Source organism: Lipophrys pholis (genome assembly GCF_963383615.2).
Source record: "Lipophrys pholis genome assembly, chromosome: 2".
In the NCBI taxonomy this organism is placed as follows: Eukaryota; Metazoa; Chordata; class Actinopteri; order Blenniiformes; family Blenniidae; genus Lipophrys; species Lipophrys pholis.
The window spans coordinates 26,708,012-26,725,734 of record NC_137636.1 but is presented as its reverse complement, the minus strand read 5'-3'; the positions used below and the strand labels follow the sequence as shown (position 1 = coordinate 26,725,734).

Sequence of the window (17,723 nt, the reverse complement as noted above, 5' to 3'; positions counted from 1 at the left end):
AAAAGAAACAATTGACCAAAATTGGTTGTGAAATACTAAATTGATCAAAGTAGTGTTTTTGGCCTAATAAAGACAATAAAGTTGGGAATGTAGCAATAAAGAGACAGCAAATAGATAAATGAAACAAAACAAAATGGAAACAGGAGAAAGGGTGATGAAAGAAGCACAAAAGGAAAAACAAAGGACCACATGGGGGGGTCAGAATGTGAGAGGATGACAGGAGAGGAAGAGTATAAACAGACAAACTGAAAGTAATAGATTAAGTGAGTGATGAATGAAGAGAAAGGACTCTGTAATGAGAGTGAACGTCATGCAGCCACCGTCCTCCTCCGGGAACATCTGATTCACCCACAGAGTCCCGTCAGCACATCCTCACTCAACATGCACTCGTCTGGGAGGGAAAACCATCACAGACAGAGAGAGAGAGCGAGAGAGAGAGCGAGAGAGAGAGAGAGAGAGAGAGAGAGAGAGAGAGAGACCATCACGAGCAAATCTCCCACCAAGAAGAGTGCTCCAACAGTCGGGGTGCAGCTTTATTTCATTTGGATTAATAAAAATACCTCTCTTTCCAACGTCGCCCCACGGCTCCTTTACCGCACCGACTTTTCCTTTATTCCCACTTTTCCTTTAGTTGTCCCTGCTGTGTATATTTTTGTGCTTATTTTTGTATTATTACATTTTTCACATTACATCATACTTGATGAGGGATGTGATGGGTACTAGTGGCAGAGAAACTGTTTAAATTCTCAAGCTTCCCTTCAGCTCCAGAATATAAAGAAGTTATAATGTGATCGAGAGAACCAAGAACTTGTCAAAAACTGATTTACTGCTAAAATAAATATCTGATATATAAAATGGACTTTAACTTATTTAATCTTTTCAATATTTACACAAAGTATTGCTATTGGAATTTGTCAAATAAAAGATAATTGTTCATGTTTCAGTAATGACTTTTAATGAGCTGTAATTCAGAGGTTACCAATGTTAGAAAGTACAGTATTACCAAACTTCAGAATCAGGGCCGGGAAATCCATGCTTGAGATCAGGACTGGTGCAGCATGACGAGGTTTGGAGTGAGAGACCCAGGTTCCTTTCTATGACATGTTTGCATGTTTTCCCTGAGGCAAAAATCTAAAGACATGAAAGTTACTGGTTTTTGTGAAACCCCAAGTGTGTGTGGGTATATTGTGTGTCTCTTTGCACCAGCCCTGTGACAGACTGATGACCTGTCCAGTGTTACCTTGTCCTTCACTACATGTTATGCTGCTGTAAAGTTTCCTCAGGACACAGAAACTTCTGGTATCTAGCATCTAGTCAAAACAGTGAAAACAGTACAAATGTGTCAAATTTAGCTGTTCTTGTGCTTGCTCTTACTAAAATAAAAACATTACACCACATTAGTTCGGCATAACTTTATAGGCACGAGCACACTATAGTAAAGCTATATGTACGAGTCATTGAAAGCTTCCACGTGCTGTAAAAACATCAATAAAACACTGTTAGCGCTCATATGGGAGCCCTGTTAAAAACTGAATGCGAGGTCCTTGAGGCTGCCCAGTTACTCTTGAGATCAGGTGATACTTAAAAAGAAAAATGTACCCCTCAAAACCAAAATCAGTCTGGAAGTCAGAGTTTCGATGAAACTTGAAATGGAAATATGTGGACGATCAAGACGACACTGAAAATATTTTCCCATGAACCACCTTATCAAAAGTTTCAAAATTTGTCTTTGAAGTATTTTAATAAAGTATTAGAATTATTTAGTTGGTCAGTAAGCACAAACTATTAGTTTGTGGCGGACATTGCTTGAAGTTGTCAGTCACTTTATTTGACTGTTACACATGGATGAGCCCAATGCAGCAGAGCAGAATACAATATTTTGTTTTAATAACATACTGAGATAATACATGTCTGGTTTATTGTCTTTATCCGCCCTGTAATGTAAATGTTTTGACCTTCTTCACAGTCTTGTGAAAGTTATCATGGCATCATTCCCATGGCGTCATTTGTGGCTGTTTTGTCAATGCTGTGTGCCTTGGTGTCAGTGACAGAGGCAATACAGGGCATTACAAAGATGACGGGGTAGAAGACATGATATACCTTCACATTTGAAGGTGGCTGGAGCATATTGCACCAAAAGCATTTGTTTGTATATTCCGTGATGAAGCTATCCCATGTGTTCATATGATTAATTTTCAGACAGAGGCTTATTGATCAACAGAAAATAATGTAGATGAGCAACAATTAGCCCAAACTGGCAGGTTTTCATCTGAGACCAGTAAGGAAGCCTGAACACCAGGAGAAAATCCAATGCAGGCAAAAGAAGAACATGCAAACTTCACACAAACATTCCTCAAGCACAGTCTTGTTGATGCGATGTGAGAGTGTTAAACCGCGACACCACTGAACAGCTTCACTGACTCGCGCCACAGAAACTTTTGTTCAAACATCTAGAAGTGAGGTGACGGTGCAAACCACTGCACACTTACTTCAAATAAGCGGAGTCACATGGTTGCCTGTGCCTGAACCAAACTCACAAATGGTGACGCGGGCATTTCTCTGCGGCATCAAGTGGCAAAGCAGCGGGATTTGATGACTCGATTTATTCCACTCCAGTTCTGTTTATTCTGTGAATGAGCCCAGGAGAGACTGTGTGCAACATTTTAGACGCAAGGCACTTCAACGCTGGAGTTTTTCTGTGAGTGTATGAACGCATGTGTACAATGCAGAGATGAGAGCCAAGTGAAAGCAGTAAATCCAGAAGAAGTGGAGGAGACGATGAGAGGAAGCTCAGCACTCTTGACTTCCACGTCTTTGTCAGCAGTCCTGCGGTGAACGAGTCATGGAGCAACGTTAACAAGCCTCCTATGCACAATGACCGGCGCTGATCCTACACAACGGCTGTCAGCAGATATTGGCTCATGACAGAAAGAAAGCAGACATTGGGTGACCCGGTCTGTGAGTGAAAACAACTCAAGAGTTCATTTAAAAATGTTTGAACGCTGAAGCACGACACAAGTCGAGCAAACATCACCGCACATGAGACACTGGTCTGTGGCATTATCCGACTCCTTCACCGGACACAAAGGTCCTAAGAGGTATTTTAAAGGACACGAGCAGAATCGGCTGGATTGACTGAGTGTAGCCCAACACATCTCCTGTCACACTTACCTTGATTGGATGTGATACCTTTTGACAAGAGCAAGTCCAGGATCACATTCTCAGCACTAACCTCTCAACCCCGTTGAACTTTTCTGGTCAGCGCAAAGCTGTCAAAACTGTGATCATGTGCTCTTCAAAACAACATTTAACATCAACCAAACTTTTCGTTGTTGGCCTGACCCCGACCCCAGCTTTAATACCCCGGCTACTACACGCAGGTCTGGCTTCTGTCTCCTCCGAGCCAACCCGAGCGCGGAGATGGAGACGGAGTCCAGGCCAAGAGTTGAGTCAGTCTCTGTCGGGTTTCAGTAATGGACACTCTAAATGTTTCTGGGTGACATGCGGGGCAACTGCGGGTGGGAGCAGTTGTACTTGGACCCAGTGCCTGGGAACACATGAGAGCCTCTTTAGAGGGTACTTTGATAGCTTCCACACATGTAAATATTTCTACCTTGTCCCCGCTGACAAAGAGATATGGAAATCAGAAGAAACCATGAGGAATGTTTGTTTTTGGATGTTCAGAATTTGCTGTAAATATCCACTCTGGCGTGACCTTTCAAACTGCTGCGATGTCCACTCGTTTTAGGCATTTCATGCCAGTCCTCTCGTCTGTGGCAGAATGTGATTAGATGAACTGGAATCATTGAGAAGCCGCAAATCTGTGGTTGTAAGCTTGTGCCAATCCTTCCAGTAGAGATATAAATACATTTCTGGACATGTTTGATTGGTGGCACTTGATCACAGGACAATCCCAAAAGATGTGAAGTCCTAATTATTATGGTGATCGATCAAAAAGTTGGTTAGATATTTCAGTTTGGCCCACAATGGATCAACCAACTGTCTGTACGGTTCATTCCTCCAGAAAAAAAAAAAGAAGTGCATTGTTTTAATTCAAAACAGAACGTTGGTCCAAACTAGATTTTGGCAATGGGCAGGGGAAACTGAACGCAGATTAAGTATATCTGATATGAAACGCATGTGACTGCCAGGTGTGGAGGGGCTGCTCACTTCTGAGCATCAGACAGCACGCAATCACATACTCACAGAGGAAAACCCCACAGGAGTAGTAAAATGAGTCAAGACGGGAAGTGGTTGTGGTTAAAAACATAGGTTGAGTCAAACTAAACACATTATTAAAGCTCGTATAATATTCTTAACCTGAGAAGCTTTTTTTTTCTGGACCGGACTCGGGTTCAACAGATTGAGACAAGCAACTTGTTTGGGGCCCATTACCATGAAAATGTAAAACTTTTCTGAACAACACTGTGACACAATGACCATGTTTTTTGCCCTCAACACTTTCGAGGGAGTGAAAGTGAATGACATCAGTGATCAAGAAAAGATCACGTGTTAAATTATTTTATTTATTTGAAACAACGTTTTAGAAATACTTAGGGAATTGTCTTGCTTTCATGTTTCCAGCGTGAGTTTCAAAGTCACTGTTGTTTATGCATACCATGTAGTCAAAGTCATATAAAAAGCAATAATATTGTATTCCATTCATGGGAATAAACTCTATATTCATGATCCAACTGAGTGCTACAGGGCATCCAAAGATTTGGCTAAATATACTAACAAATGGTGTTTAGTGACTCTGTAGTCATTTACAGACTGTGCTGATGTGTACGTTTGAATTTAGGTTATAAAACCAAAAACAGAGCTCAATGCCTCTCGAGACAAGAAGTTGATACAACAGTAAAAGCTTGCCGGTTGATGCTGATTTCAATGGATTGTTTAAATACGATTTTTAGATCTCATAAAGTATTTTCTGACCTTCATGTTTCCAACATTTACATGTTTCATTAGCATTTATGTGTGTTGGAGCAGTGACCCAAAGGCAACCTGGTATGTGACTGCTGGTAAACACTCCTGAAGTCCGATTCAACTCCAGAGGTGGGCACTGGCAGACCTGAGGGGTCAAGGTCCTGCATGGTTTCCACTTGTAACTGCGTCAATACACTGTGTGAGTGCCACCTTCTGTCTGAAGTGTGAGGCACATGGCCATTTTAACGTGTCCAAATCCACTTTTGCAACTTCACCAATAGAGTGAGTTTCAGGGCTTGGAGTTAAAAACATAATTTTACTCTGCTTGTCTTTCCAAAGGGCAGCGGTGAGAAAAGGTGGTCCGGGTTGGAAGGTGCCCTTATAATCCAGCGAGCCCCCAGTGTACTTCACATCGCTTCCTCAGGACGCTTTGCAATTGGTTTAGCTATCGAGAGAAAAGAAGTCAGATTTTGGGGTCATCACTTCATGTGAAGTACTTTTTGCTGTGGAACACTAACAACTACAGATTCTCTAAATTCCCCTTAAAGTTGATTTAATGTTGTAGTAAGCTTTAATGTATGTGTGGTATTAATTTTCAATGTACTTTGAATTATCAATGTTATAGCTAATTTTACAATTTAATAATCATTTTATGCCCTATTCATTGAAAGTTTCATTAAATTCATGGAAATATTTATAGAAAGCATTAATCTGTGTTCTTTAGTGTTTATTTCTTCATTTGACTTCAGGATGGTAATAAAAAAAATTGTCTCATTCAACCTTGGCACAGGTTATCTTTGTAGGGCTCAGTAATGTTGCACTTGCTGAGAAAGGTGAGTGAATTATTTGGCCTGCGATTCGATTCTCAGTGCCAACAATTCGGAGCCCCATTGTGTAGTGATTCATGTGAAGACGCAGCCAGATCAAGCACAGATGGATCTGCATGTGTGGACAGCGAGGTGAGGAGTATCTCTCTGGACATTTTTCAAACAAACAGAAAGGATGAAAAGTCGATTTGAAAGGGAAAAAAATGTGGAAAGAAGGCCAGGAGTGTAATGACACAAGACCCCCACAAAGATGTTTCAGAGACCCAAACTCAGCCAAAATGACCAAAATGTGCATGACTCAGTCTTGAGATATTCCTGGAGGCAACATGAATAAACTGTAAGCATTCATCTTTTTTCCGGCCAAATGCTCTACTTGACTATTTCCCCGACTCCCACGTATAGTTATCTCTTCATGAGGTCATTACTTAGTAAATACGTTGATAGGGTATCAAAAGATCATAAATATGTTCAGAATATATGAGTAAAGAGTTTTTCATTGAGTGTTTTTTATTGATAGTGGTGGGCTCGGCCTTTCCTCACGCTGTTCTCAGGCTGTACAGATAATGAACATTATGTTACCATTAACATTGTACAATCTGAAAAATATACAGCCCCCTCTCCTCATCATTTAGTGTTTTACAGATTCCTCTGCTCTGGATGACTATTATACATAATGTTTAATCTGACTAATCTTACTTTAAAATAATACGACTCAGCTTTGTTCTAGTTTACAGTGTTTTAGTCCAAAACTGTTACAATTAACTTCATGTCTGAACTGAGGTGATTAACTTCATCTGTCGACAAGCTTCAAGGATTTGATGTGTAACTGAATTGCTGCTGTTAGTGGGTTAGTACTTAACAATTACTGGAGCCAGGAGATTTATGGAGCCCTCTTGTGGCTGCAGTGGGTTATGGCATCAGCAATGTGGAAAGGCAAAGGGCAAAAGGTTCTTGTTACGAGCTCACAACTTCAAAACGTTCATCAAGTAGACTGGTGTTTGATTCCTCTTTGTAACCAAGATTTATTGATTGAGTTTTCAAAGTTACATATTCAATAAAGTAGTTTATCTAATCAATAGAAACAAAAGAGCAAAGGTTTGAAACTAAACCAAGCGGTTTGCTTTCTATACTAAAGCAAACAGCAACTGTGTAACATGGTTATTGATGAGAACCGACTCAATTATGCTCAGTGAGCTCTGCTGTTAAGAGTCATATAAGAAGTAATTAGATTTACTGAGGTTTGTGAACATAGCATCCAGAGAAAGAGTGATATATGGTTAATAGCTTGCTAGATGTGCAAACTTTAGGTTGCAGTGGGCACAGCTAATTACGACAATTGCATTATTAGATCATAACTGCAGATAACACCTATAAGAACGTCAGGGGTGACTCAGCAGTTTGTCATTGTTTTAGATCCACCCGGTCTGTAAATATTGATAAGTTACTTGTCTTTTCGCATACGTTTTTGAATGAATAATATAAAAAGACAAACGAACCACAGTGATTTGAAATCTTATCAGATGAGATGATCAATATTGCTGTCGGACAAAAGCACGATTTGAGCCAAGTCGGCTTTTTCATAGATTGCTTTTCTGTATGAAAACAACCACAATTATAAAATCCCATCCATCCATAAAGAAAACAAGACAAAACTGATCTGTAATTTAAGACTGATCGCACACAGACATAGCAGTCAGAATAAAGAAATATCGTTGCCATTTGGTCCAAACCAAAAAATATATATTATTATGAATCATTTAAGCAATTTTTCATGAAAGTATCATGTACTTTTCTAAAGTTTAACATGTCTTCTTCAATAAAAAAAACAAGCCATATCACACATTCCCACATTATTTAAAAATGAGAGCTTGCTGCTCGGTGAGGAAGAGCGCCAGAAAGCAAGGCTTGTGACAAGAGGCTGAAGACAACGACTTTGACTTAAAATCTCAAAATGATTTGTTTACTCTGGTGTATCTTTTCTATGCGTGTGAGTGTCTCTAACAACAACCAAAGATATTCTTTCAAAGTATTGACTGTGGAAAGCTTTATGTCCTCAAAAACCATACAGACGCCTCACTTCCTTCTCCTCCGTCATATGACAGAACTGAGAATCGCAGCTCAGGCACTTAGAGGCAATGATAGAAAACAAAACTCTAATGTTCCCACTGGGACGGATGGATCATTTTAGCAACAAAAGTAGCTTAAAGTATGGAAACAATTAGTATCAATCATGTCTCCACAACTTTTATCACCATCCTAACTTTGTCTTGTTCTCACGTGCTGCTGTTGCTCGGAGGTTACGGGTGTTATCGTGTGCACTGATGAGTCCAGAAGATGTCAATTAAAGAATAGTTTACAGTTTAAGGGGAACCCATCGGTCCTCGATCCGACTGCACAGCTGAGAGTGCTCAGAGAAAGAACACACATCATCACAAACCTGCAGCCACTGCTAGCACAGACAATCCAGACACAATTCATTCAGACTCATACATAAACACGTAAATTCACACAGAGTTATTCTCCCAACTTGTAGAATCAGAGTATGAACAGTGTATATTTGGCTTGGCGAGGATGAAATCTGACCTTAGATAGAGCAACAACATGAAATGGGCAGAGCGATAGAAATGTAGAAATGTGTGTATTCATCCTCATCACTGTAGAAAACCACCAGAGAGGGAGGCAAACTGTGGCCTTCAAGTTTTCTGTTTGGATGCCGAGGCTATACTTTTTGCACAACACCACAAAGCCATCTGAAATGAAGCCATTACATTTACATTTTCAGCAGTTGGCACACAGTCCCGAGTACAGCAGACAAAAACAATGGATGAAGCAATAAATGGCAAGAGCCACGGAGCCCTGAACACTGGTCAGGGTTGTTTTCATTTGCCGAAGTTGATTGGTACTTGTTAAAATAAGTACTCAGTCTAAAATTTAGCAAATTTGGCATGTTCATCAAACGGTCATTCTCACAAAATGCCTTCCACTTAAGAATCTCATGTCAAGTGTGACCATATTTTAACTATCGTAATTTGCTTCAGTGTTTTGAAAGCAACCTAAGTCCATTTTCTTTGGGAAGGTGTGAACTTTTCCAAATGTTTGACGTGTCCTCTTCAATAAAAACGCAGGCCATAATCACACATTCCCACATTATTCGAATATGAGAGCGCGCTGCCAGGTGAGGAAATATGAGAAGAGCACCAGAAATGATCGGAAACAGCCTGTCTGGACACTGCAGTGCTGTGGGTAGAGACCTGACTGTTAGACTGACCAGGCCTGGTTCAAATACAGTTTAAAAAACTTCAAATTGTCTAATCACAGCTGAGCATCAGTAAGTAAATACGTCAGGTCTGTAACACCTCAGGTTTCTGGACATGTGCTGCAATACGTTTGGATCTGAAGGGAAAACATTGCTAAACATGGGCACAGTTCTTCTTGACTTCCACATTGAACAGAAGAATTACACCAGTAAAAGTGTGAGGATTTGAATAAACTGTGTATTTAGCTGCTCGAACTGCAGATGAAATTGTTAGTTTATCTTGCTCATCACCATCTGCCTTCAAACGTAACCAAGTGTTGCTCCCAAAACCAAAGAGATCATCATTGACATATTCAAAGTCAACATTTTAGGCCTCCACTTGCTTCTTAGCAAAAGCAAAGACGAAATCCCTGCATTCGAGTGCTGTCATCTCAACTTTTTTTCCCCTTAATTTGGAACCTGAATAGTGGGAATTATGGTGCTGAACGACTTTTCCAAGGTCCACATCTACAACCTGCTCCCTGTTAATCACAACATCACACCCCTTTTCATCCATCCAATCATCTTTCCTTCCCGAATCATTCAGCTCAGGGTCACGGTGCGGCTGCAGCTGATCCCAGCAGGTATTAGTCCAAAGGCAGGTACACCCTGGATAATTCTTCAACCACAGGGCGAACACAAAGATACACACAATCACACACGTAGGAGAAATTTAGAGCTTCGTACAAATATGTGGTTGAACTCTAGAAGTTAGAACATCTGGGGGAAAAAAGCAAGTCAGCAAAGAAAGAAAGAGCGAACCAAAAAGAAAAAGGCTCTAAGTCCAGAATCAAACCAGGTATTCTCACTAAGAAAGAATGCGGATCACAACGCTTTGACGTAATCGCTGACAAACACAGCTCTACAGCAACAATGTGATACAACTTGATGCTACATTAGTTCAAATTAAACACAATCTGAACTTACTAACAACTTCAAAACGTCTGTAACATAAGGCAGTATGTTCGTTGTCTTTAGACATCTTTGGCCAAAGCGGTGACCGAACCTCAGTCCTGCAACATCCGAACTATTTAAAGGGAATAAGCAACTTCCTTTTAAAATGCTCCTGGTCCATTTATTTAATGTGTTTTCATGAGTGTAGATGGCTGCATTCATAATTTCACCACTAGACCGCACAATTACACCCAATTACACTTGTATTGTAATCCAACCAAACCTGCAAAGAAAATGTAATAAAAACTCAAATCATTTTCTTTTACACTGACGACAATAATACAAGAAACAGGTCACATTCAACTGCAAATGAAGGCATTTTGGATTTTACTTATAAAGTAAATGTCTCACAATGTTATCGGTGCAAGAGGCAAACAGCAGGAACTTGTAGCCTCAACCTCCGAAGAAATGTTTATCCAATAGCACATTAACCATCCCCAGCCCCACTGCTGCAGTCCAGCAGATGGTGGCAATGTGACAAAACAGCAAATCGAAGCAAGTTCACCAACCCTGACAACAACGTTGCTCACGAGTAAACAAAAACCCTGGCAGCTCCGATTGTTAAGGGTACGTCTTCTCCGCAGTGGAAAGCCAGACATGCAGAGCATCAGAAACTAACTTTAACTGTCCAAGAAGAGCTTTTGCTGAGTCAACGCCAGAAGCCCTTCAGCTCGTCAGACAACCGAGAAGCCTCAGATCTACAAGGAAATCTTTCAGTGTAACCAAGCAGATGGAAATATGTGGCGCAAGGTCCATCAGCCATGTCTGGACAACATACTACCCTCGCTAAATCTGAACTGAAAGCAACGTTATGCACGCACACAATGGATCAATCTGCTTTTCCCAAAAGTAATTTACAAAATCTTTTTGATCCTGGTCCCTGCTGCACGGAGCACGGAGAGAAGCACGGCGAGGAAAATACAGCCTCATCTAATCCAACTCCTGCAGCTCCACACATCTCTTGTAGAGCCAGAAATTAAACAAGACGCCGAGCCCGTTACAGTCAAACCTTGACAGTAAACAGATCACATGGTCTGGCCTCACACCAGACCTGGTGCCTCATTTATTAAAGGACCTTCTTACGCCAACAACCAAATCCAAGCCAAAGTTTGTTCTCACAGGAAAGTTATTTAAATGTCAAAATGAGCAATTTACATTGACTTTTTGCTTTTGGGAGGTGATGTATCATGAGCTGAAAGTCCTACAACCTGTCTTATATTGTCAGAAATGTCTGCATTGAAGTCATTTATTACTTTTAACCTGTGTTTCACTACTCGTACAGGACGTAATATCAAATGGTCTCATAAATAAAACCCCGGAGAGAGTATGTAATAGAAGAAATGGCCAATTTTCTTTACGGAATATGTGATACCTTTAAAACTCTGCCCAGTATTCTTCTCTTTAATCACCTGTGCAGAGCTGTGTAATCCTTTCAAAAAGAAAACCAGCATCTATTCACCACCATCTCATCTAAATTTGGTGCTTGTCAATTACTAGAAAGAGTTCTCTTCCTCCCTGAATCGACACAGTGCAATAAAAATAACTGATGGCATCCTCTGCTGTCAGACTTCTACTTTTTAGGTTATGATGCATGCCGGGCTGCCCGAGGGGAATGCCTTCCCTGAATGTTTCAGCTCTGGACCCAAGCTGAGAAAGTTCAAGCTGTGTTTAACTGTCATGGAGCCCGGCTGGTGGAAATCAGCTCAACACAGGGCAGAGAGAGCAACAACAACACAGCTGAAAACCAGAATGACGGAACAAAGAGGGTGAGAAATGGAGGACGAATAAGTAAAAACTCATTTTGACTTCTCGAAGGGTGGCTGCTGTTGGCCGACACATCTACGGACTGGAGCCCCTTTCCCATGTGAATATAGAGGGTTTCCAGAAGGGGGATATACTGTGCGGAGGAGTGGAAATGACACAGCGGATTGGGTTAACGGTTGTAGAAACCGCTCCATGACCCTCAGAATTAGTCAGATTCAATTCCCCCTAAAGGCATCAACACCCTCTTGTCCTGCCAAATAGTCCTTGAGCAAATCGCAGTTCTGGAAAAATGGGCCGTCTGAACAGACACAGATGACTATCAGGAAGCGCAGCAGCTACCTGTTGCTTCACGTACTTGTGCAATCCTATTAGAACCAGACAGGGTCTTGAGACCACACAGCTTACCTGAAACAAGTGCTGTTCTTCCCCCCGGATCTGAGGCAGGGATACTCCACCGTCAGGATTTTGTTCTCTGGACACTCTGTCCTGTGGAAAAGATCAACAAATGGGAACCAGAGCAGGTTGGTTTGACTTGCAGCATTATGCGGCAGTGCTAAGCTGCACACTCGTAAAACACAAGCTGAGAGATGTGGAGAATTATGAGCGCAGGAGGTCCAGAGCTGAATTAGAGTATGTTACATTTTATGATCAGCAATGTACCACATACCCCCCAGGACTCACGCTTTTAATTCTGAAGGTATTAAATCTTGCTTGGTGGTATTGTTGAGTTGAACGGTGAATAGACTACTGCAGTCTGTCTGCAGCCTTTATAAAATACAGGAAGTCATGATGCTTTAATCAGTTTCATTAATTGAAAACAAAAGCATCATGTCGTGTGTAAAATCTGAAAATACATTTCAGTTTAAAACCCAAAAATTCTGTTTTGACCTTTATGTCTCCAACACATCTTATATTGGCTCAGAAGCAAGTTCATCCACTCTTTTACTACCTTACGAGTGTCTGAGAACTGAGAGGACCAAATGCTTATGAAAGTTAAATGTTTCCCTATTTTTCCATTATTCAATAGGTTTACTTTGTTCATAGTTTCCTGTACTTTTTGATCTTATAATGCAACAGATATTTTCAGTGGGCAAAACCAATCAGTGAGTTTAACACCTGGAATCTTTTATGATGAAGCCATGCTGTTGGTATTCATGTAAATGGTGGTTTGTTATTGTCTTCTTCTAATAAGGAGTCATCTGGACGGCAGCACAGGTTGCTCAGAAACCTGCAGACATTGTTTAATTGTGGGAATCCTGCACAGATGTGCGAGCAGTACACGCAGCAAGCTATATAGCTCCTTTACACTTTTAAATATGCTTTCCTTTCAACTGTCATAAAATCTTAGATTATTTCTAAAAACCAAATCAGAGATTGGATCACGCTTTTTTTTATTCATCTCAGCCAAACTGTCGTCTTTAGAGATTTAAAGATTACAAGTTTAACTCCCACTTCAGAATACTTTCAAAGCTGGTGCCGATATTTAATGATTTTTCAGAAATGTTCTTGACTCGAAGCTGTGATTTTTCACAGTGGAATCTGTCTGACTAATTGACTTATCCTTACAGTAATATTTTCCCATTCGCAGGATTTATCTTGATATTAATATTTATTATAATATTATATTTAATATTATTTACTAAACAATTAATCCATGTTTGAAACTTACTCTTCATTTTTAATGACTTTGAAGGACACTTCTGGATCTATTTCTTACATGTTGTAGTAAACATCCCTTGTTGTAACTGGGTTTAAAACATTGCAGAACTGCAAATAGGTTTTGTAAATACAATCAAGTTTCCTCATTTTCTATATCTCATATGGGGTTTTGTTTAGTTTCCAGTGAATCATCAGACTGACATGATAGATTGAATGATTTTCACCTCTTAACCAGTAGAACTGCCCATTTCAGTCACACAACAACAACCAACAAAACAATTCTGCACAAATATCAAAGACAATTGAGCCCAATATTAACTTCAGTATTGATTTTTCTGCTGTTTAATTTGTGCATGTAATAGAGTGTACATATTGCTCCAAACAGTCAAAAGGTCACAGACATCCCTTTTCCTAAACTAACAGTTTAATTACAGCAGCATGTATAGGACACAACATGTGCAGAGTAGGTCTGTAATATTAGTCCTGGCCTCCGCAGCACTAACCATGCTCACCTACCTTTGATGTGTGTTTGCCGATCATTAGGGAAGGTACAAGTTATGTGCTAATATCCAACAGTTTTTTCCAACCTGAGAATCTGATTGGAGGAGAGACTGTGGGTGCTGCTGGACACTTCACAGCTGTATCCCTCCACCTCACAGCTGTTTTAAATGTGGTTAATCACACCAATAACAGCTATAAATACCTCACATAACACTAATGCATGTTGGGTTTTTTTCCTCTAGTTAAATAAAAAGTTCAGATACATGTAACTTCATGATTTATTGGAGCAAAAAACTCTCTAATGTAGATTTATTATAACAAAATATTCAACGGAATCGGGTCAACTTTACTTGGTCGTGTCTCTTGGAAAACATTTTGTCTCGTATCCAAGTGGCTTCGTTTGATACAGGGCAGGTCATCTTAAATCCAGTTAACATGATTTGACTACTTTTCAATTGCCTCCTATACTTTGAGAATATGGAGGATACTATTACAAATACTTTTTGAGCATGAAAAGATCTGTAGTTTAATGGCAGCACTATCTGTCTATATCTAAAGCTTTCTTATAATCAACTCCTAAATAGTATTTGCATGTCTTATACACGCAATATTACAATTAAGGTCCTGCAGTTGAACTGAGTATCAGCTTGTACAAAGTATACAATCGCAGCCACTCCCTCTGTGTGATATTGTTTTATCATTGGCATATCATCTTCAGTAATGCCTTGCTCCAAATAGGCATAAAATTGCATTACTGTGAATTTCATTGCATGTGCCACAACAACCTAATTGGAGGCTGAAACATGTCATCAAGTCCACATCTGAGAACAGTCGGAGTTTGTTTCACAGCCATGATTAACACACTTTGTATGTGTGTAAGTAGGAAGGTCATAAATCACTGTGAGATGATTTCATCTCCTTGTAACATATTGTGATGATTTCAAACTAAACTTGAAAAAAGACACATGATTATAGACGCAGAGAGCTCTCAGGTCCACTGGAGGTTTGCATCTCAGTGGTCTCCTCCTCTCCTCCTCTCCTCCCAGCGTTATTGAGAGCATGTGCTCCCCTCACATCCTCCTGACCTGCCCTCTCCGGGCACTTTAATAGCATCTGTCATGTTATGTCTAAGCGCAGCAACATTTGGCTCTCTGTACCGCGACCGATCCCGACCATTTGGAGTTTCCCCTCTTTGATTTTTCTTTTTTTTTTCTTTTTAACATTTCCTTGAAAATCACATCGGATTAGACGTGCTGCGGAAGTTCATCTAGAGGTCTGACTCTTTGACAGCGTGTCGCACGGAGGAGAAACCAATAAAACGCAGACTAAACTCGATTATGGCTTTTTGGCACCGTGCGCTAATCTGACAGTGAAGTGCTTGTTTTGAGTTTAAATTAAATGTGGGAGCTTTTACTGAGTAAAGTATCAAGTTAATATTCAAACAGAATTTGGATCAAATGTTGTGAATGGATGAATAACTCATAAATGTGAAACGTTCTCTTCATGAGCTCCTCGTGTTTCCAATTCTTATATACTTCCGATTTAACTGTGTTTGCCCAACGTGATTTAATCAGAGCATTCACCAAACGTAAAAAGAAAATATATGTATCTGTCGACTCACTTCGAGGTGTCCACTGCAAGCGTCGTCCTGATGGAGCTGGCACTAGTTTCCCACAGCAGAATAGCACAGATAACGCCAAATGGTAAAAGAGTCGCACCATGAAGTTGACCCATGTCCCCCCTGTGCGCTCCGGGACTGATCATTCGTTCGAGTGAAGACCCCTTAACATCCGCAAAACGCCACCGTTTTCATCTGTCAGCGTCTCGCTCGGGGTAGTTGGTGTCAAAATATCCAAAATCTTTGTCAAGTGCCCCGCAGAGGTGACGCACATGGAGCCTGTGCAGATAATGCGCGCTGCGCCGTGCGTCCGGAGCCCTCTCCCAACTTTACGCACTGAGGCAGAGACCCCTTGGAGAGCTACTGGAGGCTTTACTGCCCAGTGTGTTCTCACTAATCCCCGTGGATTTACATTCCTGCCTCTAAAGAGGAAACTTAAAACAATCGAGTATTACCCCCCCCCCCCCCCACCCCCACCCTGCGCGCCATCCACACTGAAGGTGATGTCAATAACACAGAGTCATAATCATTGTGAAAAATCTGCAACGAAATTTCAATGAACGTAAAATTTCTTTCTGATTTGTTTTACTCCTTCAATTAATGGATATGTTTCATAACTTCACCGTGGGTTAGGAAACACATCAAACAGTAGGGGGCGCTGGCAATATGACTTTAATAAAACTTTTTTCCACTAAAGAAAGATTTTCACACATAAAAATTGACCTCTTTTGTAGAACAGCAATTGAAAACAGATGCATGTAAATCCTCAATTTTAAAATCAGAATGTGTCCCACATTTTCTTTATATTTTAAACATCTGTTGCAGAGGCGCTTAAATCAAATTCGGATTTCTTTTTTGGAACAACCGGAGTTGTGCATCAGAACTGTACCAGACAATCCACAATGTGTTTTACTTCCCATACAACTTGGTGATTTGTAAAGAAAAAAGCTTCAAAATCAGAAGTTTGACAAGCTGAATTCATATATTTGACAGGTCCAGTGGTGTGGTCTTTGTCAGTAGCATTCAAACACATTTAGCTTTCTTGAAGGTTTCGTCAGAAAGGCCAGAGAGACACATCTGTGATATTAAACAGATAAAAACCGCATCTCCTCTTTGAAACCAAAGTGTTTATCAATGTGTCATCATGGGACATGTTGGCGGTCTCAGTAACTGAGTCAGTTAGCTGATTCACTTACTTTTCAAAATAATACTAAACAGATGATGAGATGTAAACATATATATTACCGGTTTCATCCAGATCTTGGAGTTAATTGATTCTGATATATTTTGTTATATATATTTATCAGCAGGGCCAAAACAGAATGAGGGCTGTTTATTCATGAAATTTCGACACTGATCCGTGCAACAGTTAGCCGAGACCGCACTGTTGTCATTAGAAGATGTAAATATCCCATGACAGATATGAAAAAAACCTGTTGTAGATTCTTGTTAGTGAAGTAAGAGCTGCTAAAACAGTAACGTAAAATAAAGACAATGAAGATCTAAAACATGTGCAGGTTCTAAGCATCTCCATGAGAATCTTAGAACAAGTCACAGTCAAACCAACAGCAAAAGATCAGAGTGTCGCTGCATCAGGAGCTAAAATGTTACAAGAAACTCATATGCACTTGTTTACTCTAATCATACTGACAAATACAAACATGCAAGTTACTGATCAGGTGTTTGAAATACTCTTTTGACACAAATAGCCAATAAATCAATCATGTGGCAGAAATCCAGTTTATGTAAGCAGTTATGTCGACAAGGTGAAGATGACTTGTAGAAGTTCAAAGCAAACATGAGTGTCTTTGAACATGGCATGGTTGTTGGTGCCACAAGCCGGTCTAAGTATTTTAGAAACTGTGAGATTAACGGGACATTAATATCTCTATGGTTTAAAGAGAATGGTCCAAAAAAAAGACTGAAAATCCAATGACTGGCAGTTATCTGGACAAAAAGTTGTGTTGATGACATCAGAGGAAAATAGACAAACCGGTTTAAGATGTTTTTTTTTTTTTTTTGCCCTTGTCCTGTTCGGCAGCTTGGGCCAACAATATGATGTGATTGAGAGCCTTCGGAGTCAGAACAGTTTTTGGTCTTGCAACAGGGAGAGACCTGGAGTCTCCTCCTGTTGCCTTCTCCGTCAGAAGTTGGCATGGCTGCCGTACACGACCGGGGG

General features: G+C 40.3%; 1 protein-coding gene across 1 annotated transcript in view; it reads right to left on the bottom strand.

The window, feature by feature from the left end:
• Nucleotides 1–15,960, bottom strand: part of LOC308106804 (collagen and calcium-binding EGF domain-containing protein 1-like) — a 45,530-nt gene extending 29,570 nt beyond the window's left edge. Inside the window, exons 1-2 of the mRNA XM_080458764.1 lie at nucleotides 15,548–15,960; nucleotides 12,172–12,252 (exon numbers count right to left, since the gene is read on the bottom strand). Of these exons, the coding sequence (XP_080314890.1) occupies nucleotides 12,172–12,252; nucleotides 15,548–15,690 (224 nt within the window). The 5' untranslated portion in view covers nucleotides 15,691–15,960. The remainder of the gene's footprint in view (nucleotides 1–12,171; nucleotides 12,253–15,547) is intronic.
• Nucleotides 15,961–17,723: the final 1,763 nt, after the last annotated feature.